The sequence below is a fragment of the Onychostoma macrolepis genome, chromosome 21 (genome assembly GCF_012432095.1).
Source record: "Onychostoma macrolepis isolate SWU-2019 chromosome 21, ASM1243209v1, whole genome shotgun sequence".
NCBI classification, from domain to species: domain Eukaryota; kingdom Metazoa; phylum Chordata; class Actinopteri; order Cypriniformes; family Cyprinidae; genus Onychostoma; species Onychostoma macrolepis.
In genome coordinates, this window is record NC_081175.1 from 31,352,489 (window position 1) to 31,378,616 (window position 26,128).

Genomic DNA, 26,128 nt, shown 5'->3' on the forward strand with positions numbered 1-26,128 from the left:
TTATAATAGTGTTGCAGAGCTGCGGTTTGTGTCCTTGTCACTAGTTCTTCAGTCTGTAATACTCAAAAATCATTCGACAAATAACAGTATTCAAAGTCCTGGACGTGATCACAACATACTAAATGATATGCTTATAGAGAGATTTGAATGCCTTGAGCTTTTCTTTCATATTGTCATGAATCCAGTCTGTGCACTTCCGTTCATTCACCACCAGAGGTCACTCGCTCATCATATTGACTTTCACACCACACATCTCAATGGACTGCGTTTCCCATCAGCCATCTCACTAATCACACGCTCACCTGATCACACGCACACAGCTGTAACCAATCACACACACTATTTAAGCCATGGACTTTCTCTCCCTCGTTGCCGAGTATTGTATGCATTATCGCTGCCCTACAGAGCCCCGTTAGTTTCCCTTGCCTTGCCTTGCCTTGCCTTGCCTTGCCTTGCCTTGCCTTGCCTTGCCTTGCCTTGCCTTGCCTTGCCTTGCCTAGCCTTGCCTAGCCTTGCCTTTGTCGGATTGTGTTTTCCCCTGCCTGGACTATCGCTGACGTCTTGGACTACCTCTCCTGTCTCGCCCCTTGGATACTGTTCGCCGATCATCGACCCACGCTTGTCTTAGTTTACTCTGTCTCACCCATGTTATACCTGTCTGCCATTGTTCGACTCTGCCTGTTATGACCACGTCTCTGTCCAATAAAAGTCTGCATATGGATCCGCACGTCTCACATCTCGTCAGCCCCGTAACACATATAAACATTGGATATCATAACATGCTTTCCCTTGGCTCACTGGTTCCTGCACAGTTTGTAAGGGGTAGGTTTAGGTGTAGGGTTGGTGTAGGGCAATAGCACATACAGTAAGTACACTATAAAACCATTACGCCTATGGAGAGTCCCCACTTTTCACAAAAACGAACGTGTGTGTGTGTGTGTGTGTGTGTGCATTTCTTTTTATCTGTTCTCTTTTTTTCTCAGTGAGTCTGAAGATGATCAGACTGGAGGCCTGGATTCTCTTCAACCAGTGAATGATGAACTACAGAGAGTCAAAGACCAGCTCAAAACCATCATGAAGTACAAGTATGAGAGATTTTTTGAGGGACTGAACCTCCAGGAGAATGAAAGCCTCCTGAACAGGATCTACACACAGCTCTACATCATAGAGGGAGAGAGTGAAGGAGTGAATGAAGAACATGAGGTTTTACAGATGGAGAAAACAGCCAGAACACAACACTCACAAGACACTCCAATCTACTGCAATGACATCTTTAAAGCCTCAGCTGAACCAGGATGTGAGGAGAAAGACCAGATCAAGACTGTTCTTACTAAAGGCATCGCTGGAATTGGAAAAACCATCTCTGTGCAGAAGTTCATTCTGGACTGGGCCGAGGGAAAAGCCAATCAGGATGTAGATTTCATGTTTGTGCTTCCATTTCGAGAGCTGAACTTGATCCGAGATCATCAGTACAGTCTTCACAGACTTCTGTTGGACTTTCATCCTGAACTTCAAGATCTGGACTCAAAGATTTATGAGGAGTGTAAAGTTGTGTTCGTCTTTGATGGTCTGGATGAAAGCAGAATCACACTGAGGTTTTCAGACGCTCAGAAAGTTTGTGATGTGACTGAGACTTCATCAGTGGGTGTGTTGATGTCAAAGCTCATGAAAGGAGAGCTGCTTCCCTCTGCTCTCATCTGGATCACCTCCAGACCAGCCGCAGCCAATCAGATCCCCTCCAAATACATCAACCGCCTGACAGAAATTCAGGGATTCACTGAGCCTCAGAAGGAGGAATATTTCAGGAAGAGAATCAGTGACCAGCATCAAGCCAGCAGAATCATCTCACACATCAGAAGAGCAAGAAGCCTCCACATCATGTGCCACATCCCCGTCTTCTGCTGGATCTCATCCACTGTGCTTCAGAAGCTCCTGGAAGAAGATCTGAGTGCAGAAATCCCTCAAACTCTGACTGAAATGTACATCCACTTCCTGCTGATTCAGATCAACATGAGGAACCAGAAGTATGAAGAGAGAGATCCAGAGAAACTCCTGCAGTCCAACAGAGAAGTGATTGTGAAACTTGCTGAAGTGGCTTTCAAACAGCTGCTGAAGGGCAATGTGATGTTCTATGAGGAGGACCTGATTGAGAGCGGCATAGACGTCACTGACGCCTCAGTGTATTCTGGGATTTGCACTGAGATCTTTAAGCAGGAATCTGTGATTCATCAGAGGAAAGTCTACAACTTCATTCATCTGAGCCTTCAGGAGTTTCTCGCTGCTTTCTATCTGCTTTACTGCTATTTAATGAAGAACAAGGAGCCACTGTATGAATTCAGATCTTACAGATTTGATGAAGACTCTCTGTATGATCTACTAACATCAGCAGTAGATAAAGCTCTTGAGAGTAAGAATGGACGTCTGGATCTGTTCCTGCGGTTCCTGCTAGGCGTCTCACTGGAGTCCAATCAGAGACTCTTACAGGATCTACTGACACACACAGAGAACAGCTCAGAGAACATCAGAGAAACCACACAGTACATTAAAGAGAAGATCAAAGATACATATGATATTTATCGTCTCTCAGCTGGTGAATCCATCAATCTGTTCCTCTGTCTGCTGGAAGTGAAAGATCAGACTCTGTCCAGAGAGATTCAGGAGTTTGTGAAATCAGACAAACACTCAGAGAAACTCTCTCCTGCTCACTGCTCAACAATCTCCTACATGCTTCAGATGTCAGAGGAGCCGCTGGATGAGCTGAACACCATGAAATACAACACATCAGATGAGGGGAGAAGAAGACTGATACCAGCTGTGATCAACTGCAGAAAAGCTCTGTGAGTGTTTCATCATTAACTAAACTATCATATTTAATAATGAATCTGACACCTTTAAAATAAATGTTCCTAAATGAGAGATTTTCTCCTAAATAACAGTCCAGAATCTTAAAGGAGTCACGACAGGTGTTTTTAATACAGTAGATAGTGGAGTAAAATGTCTGTTATCACCGCGGTAAACACAACCCAGTCACATGAGAAACTCGTTCATTAAATCATAGGGGTGTAACGATAAATCAATTAATTTAATGTATCGCAATTCTCTCTGAAATCGATTCTGAGCTTAGTTTTAACAGCAGATGGCACTGCATGCTTTAGAAACAGTTCAAAAAGGAAAGTTCAAAAAGGTTGAAGCGAATTACAAGAGTGTTCACAGTGGGTTGTGTTTACATTAATCTTGCAAACAGCAAACAGTATCCGAAGGGGCTTGACGAGAGAGGTTATCTGAAAACGAAGCAATAGTCCAGGCAGGGGAAAACACAATCCAAAACAGGCAGGGCAAGACTAGGAAAACTATCAGGGGCTCTGTAGAGTAGCTACGGCTAGGGGAGCGATAAACGCATACAATACTCGGCAGTGAGGGAGAGAAAGTCCATGGCTTAAGTAGGGTGTGTGAGCAGTGCAATCAGCTGTGTGTGCAATCAGTGCAATGGATGATGGGAAATTGAGTCCAGTGTGATGTGTGCTGTGAGAGTCAATGTGGTGAGCGAGTGACCTCTGGTGGTGAGTGAACGGAAGTTCATAGACAGGATTCGTGACAATAACCTTTAATCTTCAGTAATTATTGATCATAAATGCTTAATGTTCCAGCTGTTTGACTGCTGTTATAGTGAACTATTACAGTGAAGGCAGTGCTTGAAGTGTGTTTACTCTTTACTGTACAGCACTTGGCAGTATTTTACATTCTTATACATTTAAAGAGGTCTGCATTATGTCATAAAATAAATAAAACAATAGAAAAGGTGAATTACTGTGAATGGGAATATTATGAGTGATGTAGGTCTATTTTTTTTAACTCATATTTACTCTGTCACAGTGACGGCGCTACACCGGGGCTAGGGGGGGCTATAGCCCCTTCAGAATTTTGAATAGCCCCGGTTTATCCCCCCCAATAGGGTGACCAGATGTCCCACTTTTTCCGGGACAGTCCCATATTTCAGAACAGCCTAATCAAAGGTAACCAAGCTAGTCGTAGAACAAAATGACCATCCAATCACAATTCGTTATCGATTAACTTTCAGTAAGCGATTCTGGGATAGGCGGAATCATGCTGAATGGCACAACTGAAGTGCTCTCTCTCTCGCCCGCTCGATCATAGTTCCTCGATCCTAGTTAAGTTCAGACAGCGTGCGATCAGTTTTCCTTGCGCCCGAATTGTCAAATACACACACAGTTGTCAAATTGTCCATCATGTGGACTATCTGACCTAAATACAGTCGGTTATGGCTTAAGTTAACGTAAACAGGTGGGCGAAAACCGGATATGTGTCAGTATATTATCATTCGGGAGAAAAGGGATAGCAGCCTAATTAAATACCTGTCTGTGTCATTAATGTTAATCAAACAACAATAAATATTAAATAAGCCAACTATATACTATATTTTGTATCTCTATCTTAGGTTATTTTTCTTATGGTTTGTAATTTGCTTTCGAAATAAAATTAAAATACAAATTAAAATAAATACAAATTCTCAATTAATTTTCACATTGCCAACCCATCCTGTATTCCACCATGAGAAAGGGATAGCAGGCTAATTAAATACCATGTGTCATTAATGTTAATCAAACAACAAAAGATGTATGTTAATTAAACCTACTGTATTTGAAAAATGAATGTATTTAATTATCTTTATCATAGGTTATTTTTCTTATGGTTTATAATTTGTGTGTATTTGTAATTCGCTTTTGAAAAAAATAAAAATGTAATTAAATAAATAAAAATTCTCATATCATTGTCATATTACATATTACACGTCCCGTATTCCATCATGAGAAATCTGGTCACCCTACCCCCCAAGCAGTTGAGAGATGGACCGTTTTTTAAAGAAGACGACAAGAGTGCAGGTAGGAAACCCTGTCTCTGAGGGGGGCAAAGAAGGAGAAAAGAAAGATGAGTCAGAGAAAGAAAGTTTTGAGAGACAAACTCCCGAGCCAAGACATGAGGGAGAGCAGGAGCAGTTTGTTGCTGCTGATAGCTGCTCCAGAGGTGTGGCCGCAGCTAGCGCTAGCATAATTATCGCGCCGACAGATTTGAGCCAGTCACCAGTGGAAGAACCAAGACGCCCTCTTCTTCGACATTATCCAGCCACAAAAGATGGACTGCAGTATCGCTACTTTAATTGTAAATGGTATGAAGATTACAGCTGGCTGGAATATTCTATGTCAAAGGACTGTGCTTTCTGCTTCGCATGCTGCCACTTTCAACGTCCAGGAAACCATGGAGAGAAGACAGCATTTACCCAGGATGGCTACCAGAACTGGAAAAAGGTGACAAGTTCGTTCAAGACACACAATGCTAGTGTAGAGCATAAATATGCAGTGGCAACGTGGAATGAGTGGACTGCTCCGAGTCTGGCTCAACAATATGCAATGCTCTGAGTGATGGCCATGAGAAAATAGTCCAAGAGAACAGAGAGTATATGAGAGCAGTTGTAGAGTCATTACGTTATACAGCATACCAGGGACTTTCACAGAGAGGAGACACAGAAAACGATATGGCTGTCAACCAAGGAAATTTCCTTGAACTTTTACAGGTCATAGCCAAATTCAACATAACAGTTGCACAGAAAATATCAGACAATCCTAGAAATGCTAAATACACGCATCATGACATACAGAAAGAAATACTGGCCATTATGGCAAACATGATTCCGGATCAAATAAGTGCTGAAGTACAAGATGCTGGACTATTTGCATTGATGGTGGATGAGAGTAAGGACCTCAGCAAAACGAAACAAGTGTCTGTGCTGGTGCGCTACGTAAAAAATGATGAAGCTGTGGAAGAATTTCTTCATTTTACTCCAGCTGACGGGTTAGATGCTGAGTCGCTTTTCGCTACCATCAAAGAAACTCTTAGTAAATGTAACACTGATCACACTGCCTGTATTGCTTAGTGTTATGACGGCACTGCTGTGATGTCTGGTGTTCACAACGGGGTCCAGGAGAAAATCAGAGAAGAGGTCCCTCAGGCAATCTACATTCATTGCCACACACACTGCCTCAATCTTGTTTTAGTGGACTGCGTCAGAAACGTGAAGGCAGCAGGCGATTTTTTTTGTTTGTTTTTTTTTTTGTTATTGTGCAAGACATTTACAAGTTTTTCTCAGGCTCATTTGTCCATGCCCATTTCACTAAGAAGCAAAGGGAACTGGAGCCTTCACAGCAGCCCATTGAACTCAAAAAACTGTGTACCACTCGCTGTGGGCACTGCAAAAAACCCTGCCAGCCATCATTGCAACTTTAAAGGACATTATTATCATATATTACTCTCACTCATTGTTGCTGAATTCATCCTCCACCTTATCCTGTTTGAGGATATGTTCTGCTCTGCAAAGTTTTTGTCTGACACTCTACAGTCCCCTGATCTTTTGCTCGAGACTACCACTGACCTTGCACACTCAGTCATCGCCAGCTTAAAAGAAAAGCGCACAGAGGACTCCTGGAGAGTCGTGTGGAGCAAGGCAGAGGCCCTTTGCGCAAATGTTGGTGAATGAAATGACCCGACGGTTTTCTGCAGAAGCAGGTGCAGTTCTCATAGGAACGTCAGCCCTCAACTCCAAGCATGCTACATTCCTTCAAAAGGAGAGCCTTGTGCCCATGGCACAGCACTATGGAATCAGAGAGAACAATCTGCTGGCTGAGGTGCACCAAATGCACCGGCTTTTGGAAAGAAAAAACGTACCTGAGAAACAGAAGGGCAAACCCTTGACTGAGCAACCTTGCCTGCCTGTCCATACACGCAGAAAGAACCAAGGCCCTGGATGTTGAGAACATCATAGACTCATTTGCGCTAAACCACGGTAACAGATGTATCGTCCTTCTGTAGGCTACATGTAGCTAATCCATTACATAGTCACAGGTTGTGATGTGGTGATGTTCATTTTAATGTTTTATTTAAGTTTGAAGTATGCACAGTTCTTATTATGCATATAAATATGAATTGTGTTGTTAATGCTGAGTGCATGGGTGCTGTCCTGTGGTGTTTGCACATATTTGTTACACAGTAACCTCTACGTCATTTGAGCACAGTTTCCTAAATTAGGCTACATTTAATGCATTACATGATCACTAAGATTGTGATTGTGGTGTTCGTTTATTATTTAATTTAGGCCAAGTGTAAAATATGCACAATTCTGAATATTCATCTGAATTGTTTTGTTAATGCTGGGAGCATTAAAAGGTTGCATGTAAGGTGGTAACACTTTATTTTGATGGTCCCTTTTGAACATTCTGTTGACACAAAGTAATGTTGCAACTACATGTCAGTAAACTCTCATTAGAGTATTAGTAGACTGTCTGCTTCATATCTGCTAACTCTTTATTGTGATGGTCTCCCAACAGACACTCTATTGACTAAGTAAATTTCCAAGTACGTCAACTTATTCTAACCCTAACCCTACCAGTCTACTAATACATTACTAACACTCTAATGAGAGTTAGTCGAAATGTAAGTGCAATGTCACTTATAGTCAACAGAATGTGTTAAAGGGACCATCAAAATAAAGTGAAACCAAGGTTTTTGTCGTTGTCTTACACTTACACAAAAGCTTACACTTTTCTTTTTCTCTGTGTGTAAACAAACACATTTAAGTGCTTATCAAACAAAGAAAAAAAACAAGATAGTTGTTACAGGGCTGACGAGACGTGAGACGTGCGGATCCATATGCAACCTTTTAATGAGAAGAGACATGGTAATAACAGGCAGGGTCGAACAGTGGCAAACAGGTATAACACGGGCGAGACAAAGAGTAAACAAGGACAAGCGTGGGTCGACGATCAGCGAACAGTATCCAATAGGGCAAGGCAGAGAGATAATCCAGGTACGAATCAATAATCCAGGCAGGGGAAAACACAATCCGAAACAGGCAAGGCAAGGCAAGGCAAGACTAGGAAAACTAATAGGGATCTGTAGAGTAGCTAAAGCTAGCACAGTGATAAATGCATACAATACTCGGCAGTGAGGGAGAGAAAGTCCATGGCTTAAGTACGGTGTGCAAATGGGAATCAGCTGTGTGTGATCAGTGCAATGATCTGTGTGCGTGTCGTCAGTGCAATGAATGATGGGAACTGTAGTCCGGAGGTGACGTGCAACAGTTAGTGTAGTGCAAAAGTAACTGTGGTGAGTGAGTGACCTCTGGTGGTGAGTGAATGGAAGTTCACAGACCAGATTCGTGACATAGCCCCCCAAGGAGCGGCTTCCAGACGCTCCTATACAATTCAGGAGGGTGGTGGAGCGGAGGCGGAACAGGGGAAGGGATGGAGGGTCAGGTCCACGTGGAAGTGGAGTGGCCGGGGACCAAGGCAGAGAAGCCAGGGTGGAGTCAACGGAACTAGAGCCCACCAGGGTGGAGCAGATGGGACTGGAGCCCACCAGGGCGGAGCAGAAGACCACCAGAGCCAGACAGCAGACCACCACGGCGGCGCAGACAGAACAGGCGGAGCAGAAGACCACCAGAGCCAGACAGCAGACTACCACGGTGGAGCAGACGGAACAGGTGGAGCAGAAGACCACCAGAGTGGAGCAGACAGACCTGAAGACCACCACGGCAGAGCAGATAGAGCAGGAGCACACCACGACGGATCAGAAACCCACAGCAGAGACTGGGACCTAGGGCAAACTGAGACACAAGGAGGAGAAATAACATGCACAGACACAAGGACTGAGGTAGGGAACATGGGAAGTCTATGAATATTTTCCCTGGTGGCAACTGAACGGGCAAGCAGTCCATAACTAAAAACATTGGTGGGAAGGGGACAGACAAACTGTTCATCAACGATTTCTTTGGCAGTGACAGACAAGACAGACAGTTCACAATCAGTCACCATGGCTGGCTCAGAATGGGGCGAGAGTTCAGAGATGGCCTCCATAGCCGTGACAGGGCAGGACAAGGAATCACAGACAAATAACATTGACACCTCTGGAGGTTCTGCAACAGTTGCCGCCACCTCTGGAGGTTCTACAATGATACACTCTGGACAAAGGAAGAGTTCAGTAACGGTCTCTTTGACCGCAACACAACAGACTGAGAGTACATTGCTGGGCGCTACCACCATACAAGGAGGCGAGCCCCATCGCTTCTAAAGGTTCTGCAGCACGTGCCGCCACCTCTGGAGAAGCTGCAGTGGGTGCAGTCACCCTAACCCTAACTAACCCTGGACCCCCTCCTAAAATCTCACCCTACAGCACCATTATAATGGATGTGTTTGGAGACGACTCGCCAGCTTTCACCGGTCTAAAAGGCTGTGACACTAGTGCAAGCAACATAGATGTAGAGGAAGAAAAGCAAGTTGAAGCTGAAGAGGATGCAAGTTTTTCTTCCATGTCAAATGATTCATCAGACACCAGTTATGAAGGTAACATTATCACTTAAAATAGTGGGCTAATAAATAGTTATAGGATGTAGACCTGTTTACACTGACTACGGAGTAATCTACACAAATTTCTGGAGCAAATTGTATTTTAACAATGCATTCAATTTCTGCAGATAATCCCAACCCGCGTTTAGCCCCGCGGACAGCTCCAAAAAACACGACAGCATTACCTGCTCGAAGGACAAGGGAACCGGATCTTCAGACTATGTTACTGGAGAAGGAAATTATGAGAGTGGAGATGGAGACAGAGAAGTTAAGGGTAGAAAAGGAGAAGCTTGAGCTAGAGAAACGGAAACTTGCCTTAGAAATCCAGCTGTTAGAGCGAAGGGCCAGCTACACAATCGAGAATGACAGTGTGTTTTGAACATCTAAATAATCCTTTGATCTAAAGAAATGTTCTGTATGTTTTAAATCCGTAATTAAATCCTAAACGCATCTTGATATAAAAAAAAAATAATTTCATAACACACTATTTAATCAATAGCTAAATTATTTATTTTTACATGCCAGCAATCATTTTGTACAGCTTTAGTTTATTCACTTTGCTTATGCTTTGTAAGAGTAGAAAAACTTTCAAATGTTGAAATGTAAAAAAAGGGAAATGTAAAATAAAATAAATAAAGTGCATATTTATTTAAAGCAGATACATTTCGTTTTCTTTTTATACATTATAATATACGATCTTTATATGTTACATTTGCCCTATTGCAAGCTGATTAGCCGAATTATATTGCTTCGGATGAGACGAGCTGCCACATCCTCTTCTGCGACTTGTTCCCTGATGTGTTCCACCTCTGCCTCCACTGGTACTAAATCCTCCGCAGGAAGAGGCACTCTCTTGTCTATGCAAATGTTGTGCAAGACAGCTGCTGCACATATAATGGTGCATGCCCTCTCTGGCTCCATCCTGATTTCACTGTGCAGGCAATAGAATCTGCAAGGAAGAAAATGCAGTAGCTATCCCGCAGGGGTAAACTATAGATTACCATTGCCAGTTTAAGGTAGCTAAAATAAATAAGGGCTGGCAGCTTCATAGTTAAACTAAACATGAACCACACACCTGCGCTTGAGCACTCCTATGCAGCGCTCAATGATCGACCTCGTCCGTGAATGCACATAGTTGTACTGCCTTTCCTGCTCCGTTCGTGGTACCATGACAGGTGTCATCAGCCACTTCTTCAAAGGGTAGCCACTGTCACCAAGCATTATGCCAGGAAGCCGCCCCTCCTCACACAATTGTGCCAGTGCACTCTCCCTCAAGATGCGTGCGTCATGTGCAGACCCATACCAACGCGCCACCACATCTATCAATTTCATGTTTGCGTCACACACAACCTGTATGTTGATTGAGTGAAAGCCTTTCCTATTTACAAAAAGGTACTCATTTTTAGATGGTGCCTGAATGCGCACGTGAGTACCATCAATACAGCCAAAAATACCGGGTATGCCAGAATCTCTTCTAAATTTGTCCTTGGTACGTGTGGCCTCCTCCTGGGTGGGTAGACGAACATGTATTTGAGCCCGACTTTGAAGGGCCAGAGACACTCGTCAGATCGCCCGGCAGGCTGTACTTCTGCTTACATTTACCATATCAGCGAATGTATTTTGGAAAGATCCACTGGCATAAAATCGAAGAGATATCAGCACCTGCAGTGCTGGGGACAGCGCTCCGTTCCTATCTGTTACGTGCTGTAACTGCGGTGATAACTCGTTGATTAATTCTAACAGTTCAACCCTGCTGAAACAAAACCTTTCAATAAGTTCTCTGTCTCCATATATATCTAGAGGATTGGTGCGGTCTCTCATTACTCTTTCACGCCTGAAAGCCCGCCGATCGTGTAGCCTGTATATCAGACGCGCCATTGTCTTTTAATTGTTTTTATTTATTATATTTATTATCACTATGGAAACAAGTCAAGGCTTTTCACTTTACACCTACCTTTGACTAGGCGTAAGATTTAGTCTCAGACGTGCGCTACGCCCAAATGGTGCAACAGGTATTAATTCTACGCAGGACTTAAAATGCATTTTACGTCCAGCCTAGCCTTACGACCGGGTGTACGTCCAGCTGGTGAAACCGGCCCATGAAGATCAACAGTGACTTGACTTAGCTCATGAAGATCAGCTGCGACTTGGCTTGACTCGTGAAGATCAGCTGCGACGTGAGGATCAGCTGTAACTTGGCTTGACTCGTGAAGATCAGCTGTGACTTGGCTTGACTTGTGAAGATCAGCAGTGACTTGGCTTGACTCGTGAAAATCAGTTGTGACTTGACTTAGCTCGTGAAGATCAGCTGCAACTTGGCTTGACTTGTGAAGAAAAGCTGTGATTGGCTTGACTCGTGAAGATCAGCTGTTACTTGGCTTAACTCATGACGATCAACGGTAGCTTGACTGGATTAATGAAGATCAATGGTGACTTGACTTGGCTCTTTAAGATCGACGGAGACTTGACCTGACTCATGACTGGCAGTAAGGACATGATGGGGTGTTGTTGTGGCCGCCATTTTGTGAACGGGCTCCGCTGTCGCCGCTTTTAACAATACAGATTGTGTCAAAGCACTTAACAGTATCAAATTGGAGGATAGAGTGTCAGTAATGTATAATGATAGGATTAAACACTCAATTTTCAGTTAAAGGCATTTCATTATTGAATTCAGAGATGTCATTGTCTAGCTCAGTTTAGTTTAAATAGTATCTGTGCAATCAAATCGGCGATTTTTGTGTGAGGAGGGGGATCCTCATTTTGTCGGATCCCCCTCCTCACACACCAGTAGTAAATAACCGCCAGCATGTGCCAAAAAGATTTATGGCTTTGACGTTTTGACCTTTCCCCCTCCCCCACATGGCACACCCACATAGTGACCACCCACGTCATGTTGACCCCGTGACCCGTTAATGCGTTCCAGATGTGAGGATCGGCATGCGTGAAATTCCGACGTCATCCGGGGATGAGATATGTTGTTTGTACAAGTATTTTTATGTTGGTAAAACCATAAATGAGCTGTCGAGTAATGTTTTTGAAGATTTTATGTTCATCCGAGCGTGAGTTATTTTATCTTGATTTGGGTTGCTTGGGCTTTTCTCTTTTAAGTGTTTGATACCTGTTTGACTTGTCGGGCCACGTGCTGCTGCTCACTGTGGGGGCAGCATGACGGCCCTACGGTCACAGGAGTTGAGTAATCTCACGCGGCGCCATGGTGTGAAAGTGGCGTCCGCGGTGAGTGTGGAGGACTGTTGTCTGACTGTTGTCTGGTGAGGTCGTGGGGCATGAACACATCATGTCGGCCTCCAGGATGAACAGTGCCACAGTTGTTTTTCTTAGTTCGGTTGAGAAAGCAAATGAGTTAGTTGAGACTGGTATAGTTGTTGATAACTTTTTTACTCCTGTACTCCCGCTTTCTATGCCATCTAAGAAAGTGTTGTTGTCCAATGTCCCGCCTTTCGTAAGTGATGAAACTTTGGTGAGAATTATGTCCCGTTATGGTAAACTGGTGTCACCTATTAAGATGATACCAGTTGGCTGCAAGTCCCCTCTTTTGAAACATGTGGTTTCGTTTAGATGCTTTCTTTTCATGACTTTAAAGGAAGATGAAGAACTCGATTTGTCACTGCATCTTAAAGTTGATGATTGTGATTATATTATTTATGCCACAACGGAAAAAATGAAATGTTTCAATTGTGGGGAGGTGGGTCATTTAATTCGCACATGTCCTAGTAAAACAAATGAAAACAGGTCAGTGGCCGATGATAGTGGGGGTAGAGTTGGTGAGTCGGTTGAAGCCGGACCATCAAACGCTGCTCCGTCTGGGACAGAGTCAGGTAAAATAAAAGGGAGGGTTGACGTGAGTCTGTCCAAGACTGAGTGTGTGACAGCTCCGGTAACTAATCCTGAGACCGTGATTGAAAAAAATAATTCAGCAAATGCTGATACTCCGATTTCTAAATCCATTGTGCAGACGGACATGCAAAGAAGTGATGGTGCGGTTAATGTTTTGCAGTCCCATTCGCATTGGGATGGCACTGAAATGGAGGCAGAACAAAGCCAATTCAAAGTTCCAACAAAGAGAAAAAAGCTGGTGATTTTCAAGCTAATAAAGCAAAGAAGGCAGATGTGGAGGATGTCTATTGTGACGATGGAATGGAAAGCGGTAGTGAGTCCTCTGACTCGAGCGTTAGTTTGTCTCAGAGTGACTTTTCTACCCGCAATTATGAAGTTGATGACATTAAACTCTTTCTTAGGGACACTAAAAATAAAAGAGGGGTGCGTGTAACCGAGTTTTTTCCCGACGTGAAACAGTTTGTTGACAAAACTAGGCTTTTCATGTCAGAAAGTTTGTTTACAAACAAATAGATATATAGATTAAAAAAGATAGTGAGAACACTCTCGTCTGGTGATACAAATGAAGACAGTGAAAAAGCTTAATACTATGACCATGAAAGGGTGTGTGAGTGCAGTTTTGCTATGTTTTTTTTTTTTTCTTCTAACATGTGTGAGGTGAATATTACAACAATTAATGTAAATTGTTTAGGGGTAATGGAAAAAAAGTGATAAAGTTTGAGGTGGTTAAACCAAAAAAATTTGATGTTGCCATGTTGCAGGAAACCCACAGTGATTTAAGAAATGCTGCTGATTGGGCAGCGGAGTGGGATGGAGTCTCAGTTTTGAGTCACAACACCTCACTTAGTGGAGGGGTTGCCATTCTTTTCGCCAAAAGTTTTATTCCACACTCTTATCAGGTTGAAGAAGTTGTTAAAGGCAGACTTTTAAAAGTAAGAGCTACTTTTGAAAAATGTACTTTTGTCTTTATTTTTGTGTATGTCCCTACTTCAGCTGTGGAAAGGATGGTGTTTTAAATGTACTTTATTCTGTTATGCAAAGATGTTGTGTGGAAGAATACTTATTTCTGGGTGGTGATTTTAACCCTCTGGGGTCTAAGGGTGTTTTGGGGGCCTGGAGAAGTTTTGACATGCCCTTTGATATACAGAAAACAATATATTGATTTAAAGATTCTAAGTCACTTTTTGAGTGGAAAGGCTCTATGCGAGAGGGCGTGACAAGGGCGTGACTCACACCTGAGAAGACAAAGGCCCGCATAATGAGCTCCATAATGAGCCATTCAGTCAGGTGTGAGTAGTAAATAGGGCATGGCTTGTGACAAAAATGATTTATGACCCTTGATTTATGGCTTTTTTGACCTTTGTGACCTTTCCCCCTCCCCCACATAGCGACCACCCACATAGCGTGTTGACCCCTTGACCCGTTAATGCGTTCCAGATGTGTGGAAATCGGAGAAGCGTGAAATTCCTACGTCATCCGGGGATGAGATATGTTGTTTGTACAAGTGTGAAACCATAAATGAGCTGTCAAGTAATGTTTTGAAGATTTTACGGTGGGGGTTTGCCCATCTGTGGACCACGTGGCAGTGGTATCTGGTTGCATTCCGAGGTCTGGTGTGTTATGGACTCTTTCTCTCTCTCTATGGGAGATGTATGTAAAAGGATGAACAGATTAAATTTTAACAGGTCAGTTTTAAGACAGACATATATTCTGATGACTGTATAAAATGTAATTAAATAACACTCTAATAATGAATTGGGAATGAATTAAAACCCTCTTACATTTTTCCAAGAGAAAAATATTTCCTCCTCTCGCAAGGAACCCCATTCTTCAAATGAGAGGTTTACCAAAAAATTGTGTTTAGTTTAAGTTGGAAAAGTCCTCTCTCTCTCTCTCTCTCTCTCTCTCTCTCTCACTCTCCGTCTCTCACACGCACGCGTGCGCATTCAATCGTCCCAGTCTTATTTTCTTCTATTAAATGAAAATAAATAAATAAATTATGCAATTACACGCAATATAAAACATTTACACTAGTTTTAGGTAACAAAACATTTTGTAATGAGGAACGGCGACGTCGAAATAAGAAAAGGAAAACAATATATATATTTTAACAGGCCAAACGATAAGGGCCATTGTGGACCCGACACGCCCAGACATGACAAATTTCTGTGTTTTATTCACATTTATTTGTATATTTGTACTTGTATCACATAAAATTTAAGTTTCTACATTATATTTAGAGCCTTTAATATTTATAGTGTATCATCCCTAAACCTACCCAGCACAGTAAACTTTCTTATTTTTACATTTTCATAAACATCATTTAGTATAATTTAATAAAAAAATAAAATAATAATAAAAATTTATTTAGCTAAAGCTAATTTATTAAAATGTTTTAATTTAATTTATAAAAGTGCTTATGGGTACAATCATTTGGAGTATTACTACACTCCATAGACAAAATTATTTTTACTGTACACCTACCAAAATTCTGCATACAACCATTTTTAATAAAATATATATTTTTAAGCGTTCTGAATTATGAGGACTCAAGAAGTTTCATCATAAACCCCATTGTCATATCAGTGTAATACCTATATCATTATACAATTTTGTATCATGATAAGTCATATAAACAAGCATGTACTTAAACATTTCAAGCTAAAGAGACTTATCTCTATTTTAAAGAATATGGTAATAAATTATTATATATGTCATAGTAACAAACGTTACTGAAGTAAATCATTTATCATACATTTTGATGTATTCAACAATTAATTAAGTTCACTGAACTTATAAAACACATAATTCTCTTCTTTTAAAGAAGGTGGTAAAAATAAATAAATAATGTGATTATAAATAACATACTGTATAAAAATAACCATTTAGTTTTACATTATTCTGGGAGCGATGATGATTGTCCGAATGAGAGGTCGAAGTAGGAAAAGCCCCTCTGTCCCCTTTCTCACCCTCACCCTCTTTGTTTCTCTCTCTCTCTCTCTTTCTCACGCACACACACACACACACACACACACACACACACGAACGAGCGTGCTCATGTTGGTTTTTATGTTTTCTGGGGGATTTTGTACTGTACAAACTGTACACATCACACAAAATGTTCTGCATATGCTTTACTTTTTTATTATTAAATATCATTTTAAGCAATCTGAATTATGACGATTCAAGAAATTTCATTATAAATCACATCTACATTGTTATATCAGTGTAGCTTCCATGACACTATACAAATTTGAGTTCTGATAAATCATATAAACAAGCACGTACATACATAAACATTTCAAGCTAAAGAGAGACTTATCTCTATTTTAAATAATATGGTAATAAAATGTATAGGACACCATAGTAACATGTTACTGAAGCAAATCATTTATAATACATTTAAACATGTATTTAGCATTTATTTAAGTTTATTGACCTTATAAAACACATCATTATCTTCTTTTAGAGAAGATGGTAGCAAATAAAACTGATTATATATAGCACACTGTATAAAATAAACATCTACTATAGTTTTAGATGACAATATAAAACGCCTTACATTTTTCAGAGTGCTTAGAGGTAGGCTGGATCTTTATGCAATGACGTCTATTCCACGAATGAAATGTGTCCAACAAAATAGATAAATATAAAAATAAAACAAAAAACGTTTAAGTTATAAACTTTATTAAATATAAAGAAAACTCACAGATCCTCCCAGGGCTAAACATAGTAGTGAAATGGATTGAATGCTTCAAGGCCCACTCAGAGACCGGGAGGAGTCTCTACGGACCATAACAGCTCATGTGTCAAGTTAGTGTGCTACCCCTTTTCAGAGTGAACGAAGACATCTTAAAAAATTTATTATTATTATTATTATTTAGGTATACTCTTAAGAGTGTAAATAAGATCTTTCAAACTTAAAAGACTGTTTAGACGGAATCTTACAGGTTTTTAATAAAATATTTTACTTATCTGTTTGCAAATTTAACCTTAATTATGATTTTTATTCAACAGTACCTGTTCAAATTTTAGTTTATCATTTAAAATTGTACTTAGTTTATTTGATTTCAAAGCATTTTCCGCTTAAAAGGCTAAATAAAATTGGACTATTACTAGGGTGAGCCTGTGATCTAGTTCGCGCTTATATAGTTGTACATGTTCATACTTTTTGAACCGACCTTTATCAGCGTGATAAATATCATAGGCCTATACTATCAATATACTATTGGTTATCTACTGAATAATATATGTAGAAATATACAAAATGTGATGTATCCGTTTTGAAGAGATATTTTATGACTTTTGCAGGAACCAATTCTTTTACCCATAACGTTCCGGCTCATTTAAAATGTTTGTTTAAGTCAACTACAGACCACGACACGCATTCTTTGGAGTTGTAAACTACTCTTGAATGAATCCGCACATGTGAGGAACACCTTATGCGGAGCAATGGGGCCCCCTGAGAATATTTAATTACGCTTTAAAAGCACAGAACAAGCTAAATGAATGTCAGACGGTATGAAAATACCTACATTGTTAAAACCTATCTACAATATGTATTAAACATATGCTTTGTTGTTAAGACTGCTTATTAATAGTGGTAATACTGATGTTCAGTTTTAACGGTTCACAAGTCTCATAAATCTATATCATTTTCATTTATTCATTTATTACTTTTCTTATTTTTACAAAGGTTTCAATTCCTAGTAAATATAAGGTCAAAACATGATATTACAAAAGAAATCAGCTTGACAAATGTTTTTAAAAATAGGGAATGCCAACTCCAAACAGATCCTCACACCCACACCCACCCAAACACACACACACACACACACACACACACACACAGAGGCACCATTCAGGAAGGTCAGCAGTTCAGATCAGAACTTTTTCCAAAATCAAGTATTGTGCATTTTTATAAGACTTACTGTTTTAAAGCATAAACTTCCTTTAAAGCTTGAATAAAAGGCTACCAGTTGTAGTTTCATATCCGTTGTGTTCTAACAAAGTCATTAATCGGTTCTCTTTGATTTATAAGATTTACTTTTATTACTGCACAAAGGTTCCCGCTACTTTTATAAGTCTGATAAATATGTGATGAATACACGAGGAAGTGAGAATCAGGTTACCAATTAAGTTTGACACAATGTTTTTAAGAAAGACAATTTATTTATTTTATTTTTATTTAGGTATACTCTTAAGAGTGTAAATAAGATCTTTCAAACTTAAAAGACTGTTTAGACGGAATCTTACAGGTTTTTAAATAAAATATTTTACTTATCTGTTTGCAAATTTAACCTTAATTATGATTTTTATTCAACAGTACCTGTTCAAATTTTAGTTTATCATTTAAAATTGTACTTAGTTTATTTGATTTCAAAGCATTTTCCCGCTTAAAAGGCTAAATAAAATTGGACTATTACTAGGGTGAGCCTGTGATCTAGTTCGGCGCTTATATAGTTGTACATGTTCATACTTTTTTTTGAACCGACCTTTATCAGCGTGATAAATATCATAGGCCTATACTATCAATATACTATTGGTTATCTACTGAATAATATATGTCGAAATATATAAAATGTGATGTATCCGTTTTGAAGAGATATTTTATGACTTTTGCAGGAACCAATTCTTTTACCCATAACGTTCCGGCTCATTTAAAATGTTTGTTTAAGTCAACTACAGACCACGACACGCATTCTTTGGAGTTGTAAACTACTCTTGAATGAATCGGCACATGTGAGGAACGCCTTATGCGGAGCAATGGGCCCCCTGAGAATATTTAATTACGCTTTAAAAGCACAGAACAAGCTAAATGAATGTCAGACGGTATGAAAATACCTACAGTGTTAAAACCTATCTACAATATGTATTAAACATATGCTTTGTTGTTAAGACTGCTTACTAATAGTGGTAATACTGATGTTAAGTTTTAAGGGTTCACAAGTCTCATAAATCTATATCATTTTCATTTATTCATTTATTACTTTTCTTATTTTTACAAAGGTTTCAATTCCTAGTAAATATAAGGTCAAAACATGATATTACAAAAGAAATCAGGTTGACAAATGTTTTTAAAAATAGGAATGCCATCTCCAAACAGATCCTCACACCCACACCCACCCAAACACACACACACACACACACACACACACACACACACACATACAGAGTCACCATTCAGGAAGGTCAGCAGTTCAGATCAGAACTTTTTCCAAAATCAAGTATTGTGCATTTGTATAAGACTTACTGTTTTAAAGCATAAACTTCCTTTAAAGCTTGAATAAAAGGCTACCAGTTGTAGTTTCATATCCGTTGTGTTCTAACAAAGTCATTAATCGGTTCTCTTTGATTTATAAGATTTACTTTTATTACTGCACAAAGGTTCCCGCTACTTTTATAAGTCTGATAAATATGTGATGAATACACGAGGAAGTGAGAATCAGGTTACCAATTAAGTTTGACACAATGTTTTTAAGAAAGACAATTTATTTATTTTATTTTTATTTTATTTCTTTTTTTCTTTTTTAAACACAGCTAAACCAGATAAAAGATTCTTCTTTCTTTTTGACAAACCTACATTTAAAAGTATTTGATCTTAAAATTATTTGCTCTTATTTTCTAAGGTCCAATAGACGAACCTTCTTAACTGAACAAAGAAAACATATTTTACATTCATTCATCATATTTTATTCAATATTTTTGTTCGTGTATCGTGGTTTCATGCCTTTGTCTAACGCTTTAGGTGAGGCCTTCTCTCTCTTAGAGCGGTCAGCATTCAGTGTTTATAGAAATAAATGAAATTAAGAAAATTTCGACTTGAGAGCGTTTGACTAAGTCCGTATTACTTTTTAGGACAATTATCCATATCCGTAGGATGTTAAGTCTTGTTGATTTACACATACAACTGAAGCATATCTAGCCATCGCTCTGAAAGCCACACATTCAGTAAAGTTGATGTTGTACATCTTCTTGAAAAGGTTACAGACACAAAATATCGAGGAATTTTGTGAGAACAAAAAAAAAACCCTATGTATCTCAAGAGACACAGTTTCTAAGAAAATCGCAGTATGAATACAGACAATTACGCTCGTGGGCATTTGTGTATATTTTTTTCTTACGTCACTAGATTTAGACCTCTTGTTCAAGTTAGCTGATGACGATATTCACATTTTATTTGTCTTACCAACGACTCGTTTCTTTCAAAGTTTTCCGTTTGCTATTAAATATTAGGCCTATGCGTACTACCCTTATAAGCATAAGCATCTGCCTCTTGCTAAAATTTTGATGTTTTGTCCACTTTTTGGCAGATTTGGTAGAGGTACTATGTCGACTCGTTGTAATGTGACAGTAATTAAGAACCATAACGTTAAACTACATGCCCATGAAAAGGTCACAGACGTAGGCTTTTATAGAGGAAATATGTTTGCACAACAGAAATATGTATCGGTATAACAGATACCTAATACTGAAATACTCTCTTTTAAATATATTTAATGTTTTTAGTTTTAGTGTTGATTTGACGGCCCACCCCAATACCTGATACCGCGCTATACTTTTTTCATTGTTTTTGTACAGTTTTTTTAGTTGAAGACCATCCTCAGAGTTTGGTCAATCATGCGGCGAGTGAAAACGAGAACAAATACAGTATAAGATAATTAAAGGAAAGTCAAGAGAGTGTTTAAACGGACATTGTGGTGTACATATTACTGGTCTGTCTACAAAGAGGCCACGCAACACAAGGCCTCGATCTTACTGTTTTCTCTGTTACATGTACATCTATTTCATTTAGAGCTCATACAGTTACGCATTACAATTTGAAGATGGTGTGAAAACAATATTTTCTTTGTACGCATATCTAAACGTGACTTTAATAAGTAAATCACAAATGTCATGTAGTTGATTCATTGAAAGGTGCATGTTATTGTCCGTTTTAGACGGTCTGCACCAACACACAGACACATGATTTAGGTATTCATCTGACCAAAAGTTTTGATCTTGGGGAAACACGCACAACACCAACTGAGAGTTGTCATGATTGTCTGCTCTTCTTTAAGAAAACATGCGGTCAGCAGTTTTAACACGCCTTAATTCTCTTAATTTTTCACAATCGCAAATGTTTGTTTAGCTTAAATATTAGTTGTTGTTTGTTTTTGTCAGTTACAAAAGTGGCAGGCGTGATGCTTATATGTATTTTTAAATAATTATGACAAAGTTACAGGTTTCCGGTACTTGACGAACCCTTGACAGAGTGTTACTCGATCAGTCCTCTGCGTTGTCTTTTAATAAAATATTCCATTGAATGTCACTAAGACAAATTCTGTAAGAGCATTCATAATTGTATATAAATGTACAAATCTTTATAGAGACAATAAGAACAATACGGTCTAACATCACAAACACAAATGCTTGTTCTAACTCTTTCACACACCAGACTGGTCCCTGGTAAGTACCCTAAAACTGAGAGATATCTTGACTTTGCACATTCTTTCTGTTTGAATTTGTTTACCGCTCTTGTTGTATTTTCCCCATCTGATGGTAATTGTTAGGCCTTGCACTTTGCCCCCTAGATTTTTTGCTGTCTCTTTGTCTATATTTCTGCTAATTTGCTTGATTTAATAAAACACGGCTTCAGCCCACCCGTCATCTTCATTCGAGACATTTACGTTATATTATTAATATTGTCCTAGTTTAGATATCAGATACGAGACCTATTTCCGTCTACACACAGATTTTCTTTTTAGAAAATTGATTTGAAAAATATATTTGTAAATTGCTCATATGTAAGTAGCATCGTATACACATTTTAACTTTTAACATTTTATTGTTGAATATACATTGATTTCAAATTGCTGTTACAAACAAACAATAGCGATGACATTACAGGCGGTCTAGCCAGAAAAGAAAATCTCTGCAAACCAACATGTTTTGCTGTAATAGAAAATCAACCAACGATCCGACAATTTCACAGGTCATGGTTTCATAATTTTTTGAGACCAGTGACATGCATAAATCTGTTACATAAGTACACAGACAGAGTACCTCGTTAATGTCCATATCATCGTCACATAACATCCAGAATTTTTCTGGCGGTTAAAGAGACTGAGCCTCTGCGGTAATAAATAAACATGCAGACATGGGTTATTTTTCAAGCTTAGACAAATCATTTCTTTCTTGAGATTTTTTACACATTTAGTGTCGCCTGTACAGTCATGATTCGGATTGCACGCATGCTCGATGACCGCGGTCATCAGTTCGATCATTTGTCCTCTGTAACGCTGTTTAAACGCAGAGTCTATGGCGCTTTTACAGGACACGTTTTCCAGCGCCGCAGTCGCACTCCAGTTGCTCATCCTCAGCGCCAGAGTCGAGCTCCATCGGCTTTTGCGCGGTGTCAGACATCCTTTTCAGAACTCGATTCTTTCCAAAGATAAACTTTGTCTCCTAATCGATATAGGCGTTGTGCGTTTCCTAGAATCTTGATTGACTGTTTTAATCTCGAATGAATTTCAGTTTCAATTTCCGGTTTATGGTTCAGATCCGCCAATATTAATTGAAAAATTGCAGAGCGAGTCAGGCTCAGGCGATTTGGTTTCTTGTAGCTGATTCTGTCGATCCATGTAGATAACGTTTGACAAGATCTTAGTAGTGGTCTGTCAAAAGTATTAATCTAGAGTTTATCCGAACAGCGGCTCTTTGCTCGCAGGGGATGAAGCGTAGCCGTAGTGACGGATCTTTTGTACATTCGGGCGAAATAAATTGTTGAGGTCTTGTTTCTACGTTTCAGATATTGGTTGGTTGTTGAGATGGGGGCGTTGCACTCAAAAGCGGAGGGCTGCGGGTTCGTGTTTTGGTCAAAGAGAAATAGTTCTCGAAAGATATTTTGGTTCTTATATTAAGATATTTTAGGATTTTTGTTAAGACGTTGGCAAATTGTTTCAAGTAACGTAACGTACGCAGACTGAATCAGTTCATCTATCATTGAAAAAATATTTTAACAGTATGATCGAAATATAGATTCATTTTAACACAATGTCTTCAAATAAAGTGATCATAATCAGAGTCAGTCGCATCAGAGTCAGACTTGTCGCTGCTTTGAGACAAAAAGTTTTTGATTCTTTTGTCCCATCATGGGATAATTTTGGTCATATGATGCGTTTTGTTCCAACAGGATGTAATGCATATGTCTGTTACAGACAGGTCTTGTTTCAGGAGCTATCTGTTATCGATCAGTATTATTTAAATGTCTGAATGCATCAAACAAAGATAAATGTGTTTATGATGTTATCTCAAAATGATTAGATCATTTATAATAATAGTAGTTCGTGAAACCTCTGATTGCGGTATTTATCAATTTTCTAAAAAGAAAATCTGTGTGTAGACGGAAATAGGTCTCGTATCTGATATCTAAACTAGGACAATATTAATAATATAACGTAAATGTCTCGAATGAAGATGTTTTGAAGCCGTGTTTTATTAAATCAAGCAAATTAGCAGAAATATAGACAAAGAGACAGCAAAAATCTAGGGGCAAAGTGCAAGGCCTAACAATTACCATCAGATGGGGAAAATACAACAAGAGCGGTAAACAAATTCAAACAGAAAGAGTGTGCAAAGTCAAGATATCTCTCAGTTTTAGGGGTACTTACCAGGGACCAGTCTGGTGTGTGAAAGAGTTAGAACAAGCATTTGTGTTTGTGATGTTAGACCGTATTGTTCTTATTGTCTCTATAAAGATTTGTACATTTATATACAATTATGAATGCTCTTACAGAATTTGTCTTAGTGACATTCAATGGAATATTTTATTAAAAGACAACGCAGAGGACTGATCGAGTAACACTCTGTCAAGGGTTCGTCCAAGTACCGGAAACCTGTAACTTTGTCATAATTATTTAAAAAATACATATAAGCATCACGCCTGCCACTTTTGTAACTGACAAAAAAAAACAAAAAAAAAAAACAACAACTAATATTTAAGCTAAACAAACATTTGCGATTGTGAAAAATTAAGAGAATTAAGACGTGTTAAAAACTGCTGACCGCATGTTTTCTTAAAGAAGAGCAGACAATCATGACAACTCTCAGTTGGTGTTGTGCGTGTTTCCCCAAGATCAAAACATTTGGTCAGATGAATACCTAAATCATGTGTCTGTGTGTTGGTGCAGACCGTCTAAAACGGACAATAACATGCACCTTTCAATGAATCAACTACATGACATTTGTGATTTACTTATTAAAGTCACGTTTAGATATGCGTACAAAGAAAATATTGTTTTCACACCATCTTCAAATTGTAATGCGTAACTGTATGAGCTCTAAATGAAATAGATGTACATGTAACAGAGAAAACAGTAAGATCGAGGCCTTGTGTTGCGTGGCCTCTTTGTAGACAGACCAGTAATATGTACACCACAATGTCCGTTTAAACACTCTCTTGACTTTCCTTTAATTATCTTATACTGTATTTGTTCTCGTTTTCACTCGCCGCATGATTGACCAAACTCTGAGGATGGTCTTCAACTAAAAACTGTACAAAACAATGAAAAAGTATAGCGGTATCAGGTATTGGGGTGGGCCAAATCAACACTAAAACTAAAAACATTAAATATATTTAAAAGAGAGTATTTCAGTATTAGGTATCTGTTATACCGATACATATTTCTGTTGTGCAAACATATTTCCTGAATAAAAACTACGTCTATGACCTTTTCATGGGCATGTAGTTTAACGTTATGGTTCTTAATTACTGTCACATTACAACAAGTCGACATAGTCCCTCTACCAAATCTGCCAAAAGTGGACAAAACATCAAAATTTTAGCAAGAGACAGATGCTTATGCTTATAAGGGTAGTATGCATAGGCCTAATATTTAATAGCAAACTGAAAACTTTGAAAGAAACGAATCGTTGGTATGACAAATAAAATGTGAATATCGTCATCAGCTAACTTGAACAAGAGGTCTAAATCTAGTGACGTAAGAAAAAATATACACAAATGCCCACGAGCGTAATTGTCTGTATTCATACTGCGATTTTCTTAGAAACTGTGTCTCTTGAGATACATAGGGTTTTGTTCTCACAAAATTCCTCGATATTTTGTGTCTGTAACCTTTTCAAGAAGATGTACAACATCAACTTTACTGAATGTGTGGCTTTCAGAGCGATGGCTAGATATGCTTCAGTTGTATGTGTAAATCAACAAGACTTAACATCCTACGGATATGGATAATTGTCCTAAAAAGTAATACGGACTTAGTCAAACGCTCTCAAGTCGAAATTTTCTTAATTTCATTTATTTCTATAAACACTGAATGCTGACCGCTCTAAGAGAGAGAAGGCCTCACCTAAAGCGTTAGACAAAGGCATGAAACCACGATACACGAACAAAAATATTGAATAAAATATGATGAATGAATGTAAAATATGTTTTCTTTGTTCAGTTAAGAAGGTTCGTCTATTGGACCTTAGAAAATAAGAGCAAATAATTTTAAGATCAAATACTTTTAAATGTAGGTTTGTCAAAAAGAAAGAAGAATCTTTTATCTGGTTTAGCTGTGTTTAAAAAAGAAAAAAAGAAATAAAATAAAAATAAAATAAATAAATTGTCTTTCTTAAAAACATTGTGTCAAACTTAATTGGTAACCTGATTCTCACTTCCTCGTGTATTCATCACATATTTATCAGACTTATAAAAGTAGCGGGAACCTTTGTGCAGTAATAAAAGTAAATCTTATAAATCAAAGAGAACCGATTAATGACTTTGTTAGAACACAACGGATATGAAACTACAACTGGTAGCCTTTTATTCAAGCTTTAAAGGAAGTTTATGCTTTAAAACAGTAAGTCTTATACAA

General features: G+C 38.9%; 1 protein-coding gene across 4 annotated transcripts in view; it reads left to right on the forward strand.

Moving 5' to 3' along the window:
• LOC131529236 (NACHT, LRR and PYD domains-containing protein 3-like) overlaps positions 1–26,128 on the forward strand; it is a 112,514-nt gene that overhangs the window by 10,627 nt on the left and 75,759 nt on the right. For all 4 annotated transcript variants that reach the window (XR_009268029.1, XM_058758856.1, XM_058758857.1 and 1 more), the window contains exon 4: positions 984–2,837. Coding sequence is in view for 3 of the 4 variants with exons in the window: in XM_058758856.1 (XP_058614839.1) it covers positions 984–2,837 (1,854 nt within the window). In the remaining variant the exon portion in view is untranslated. The remainder of the gene's footprint in view (positions 1–983; positions 2,838–26,128) is intronic.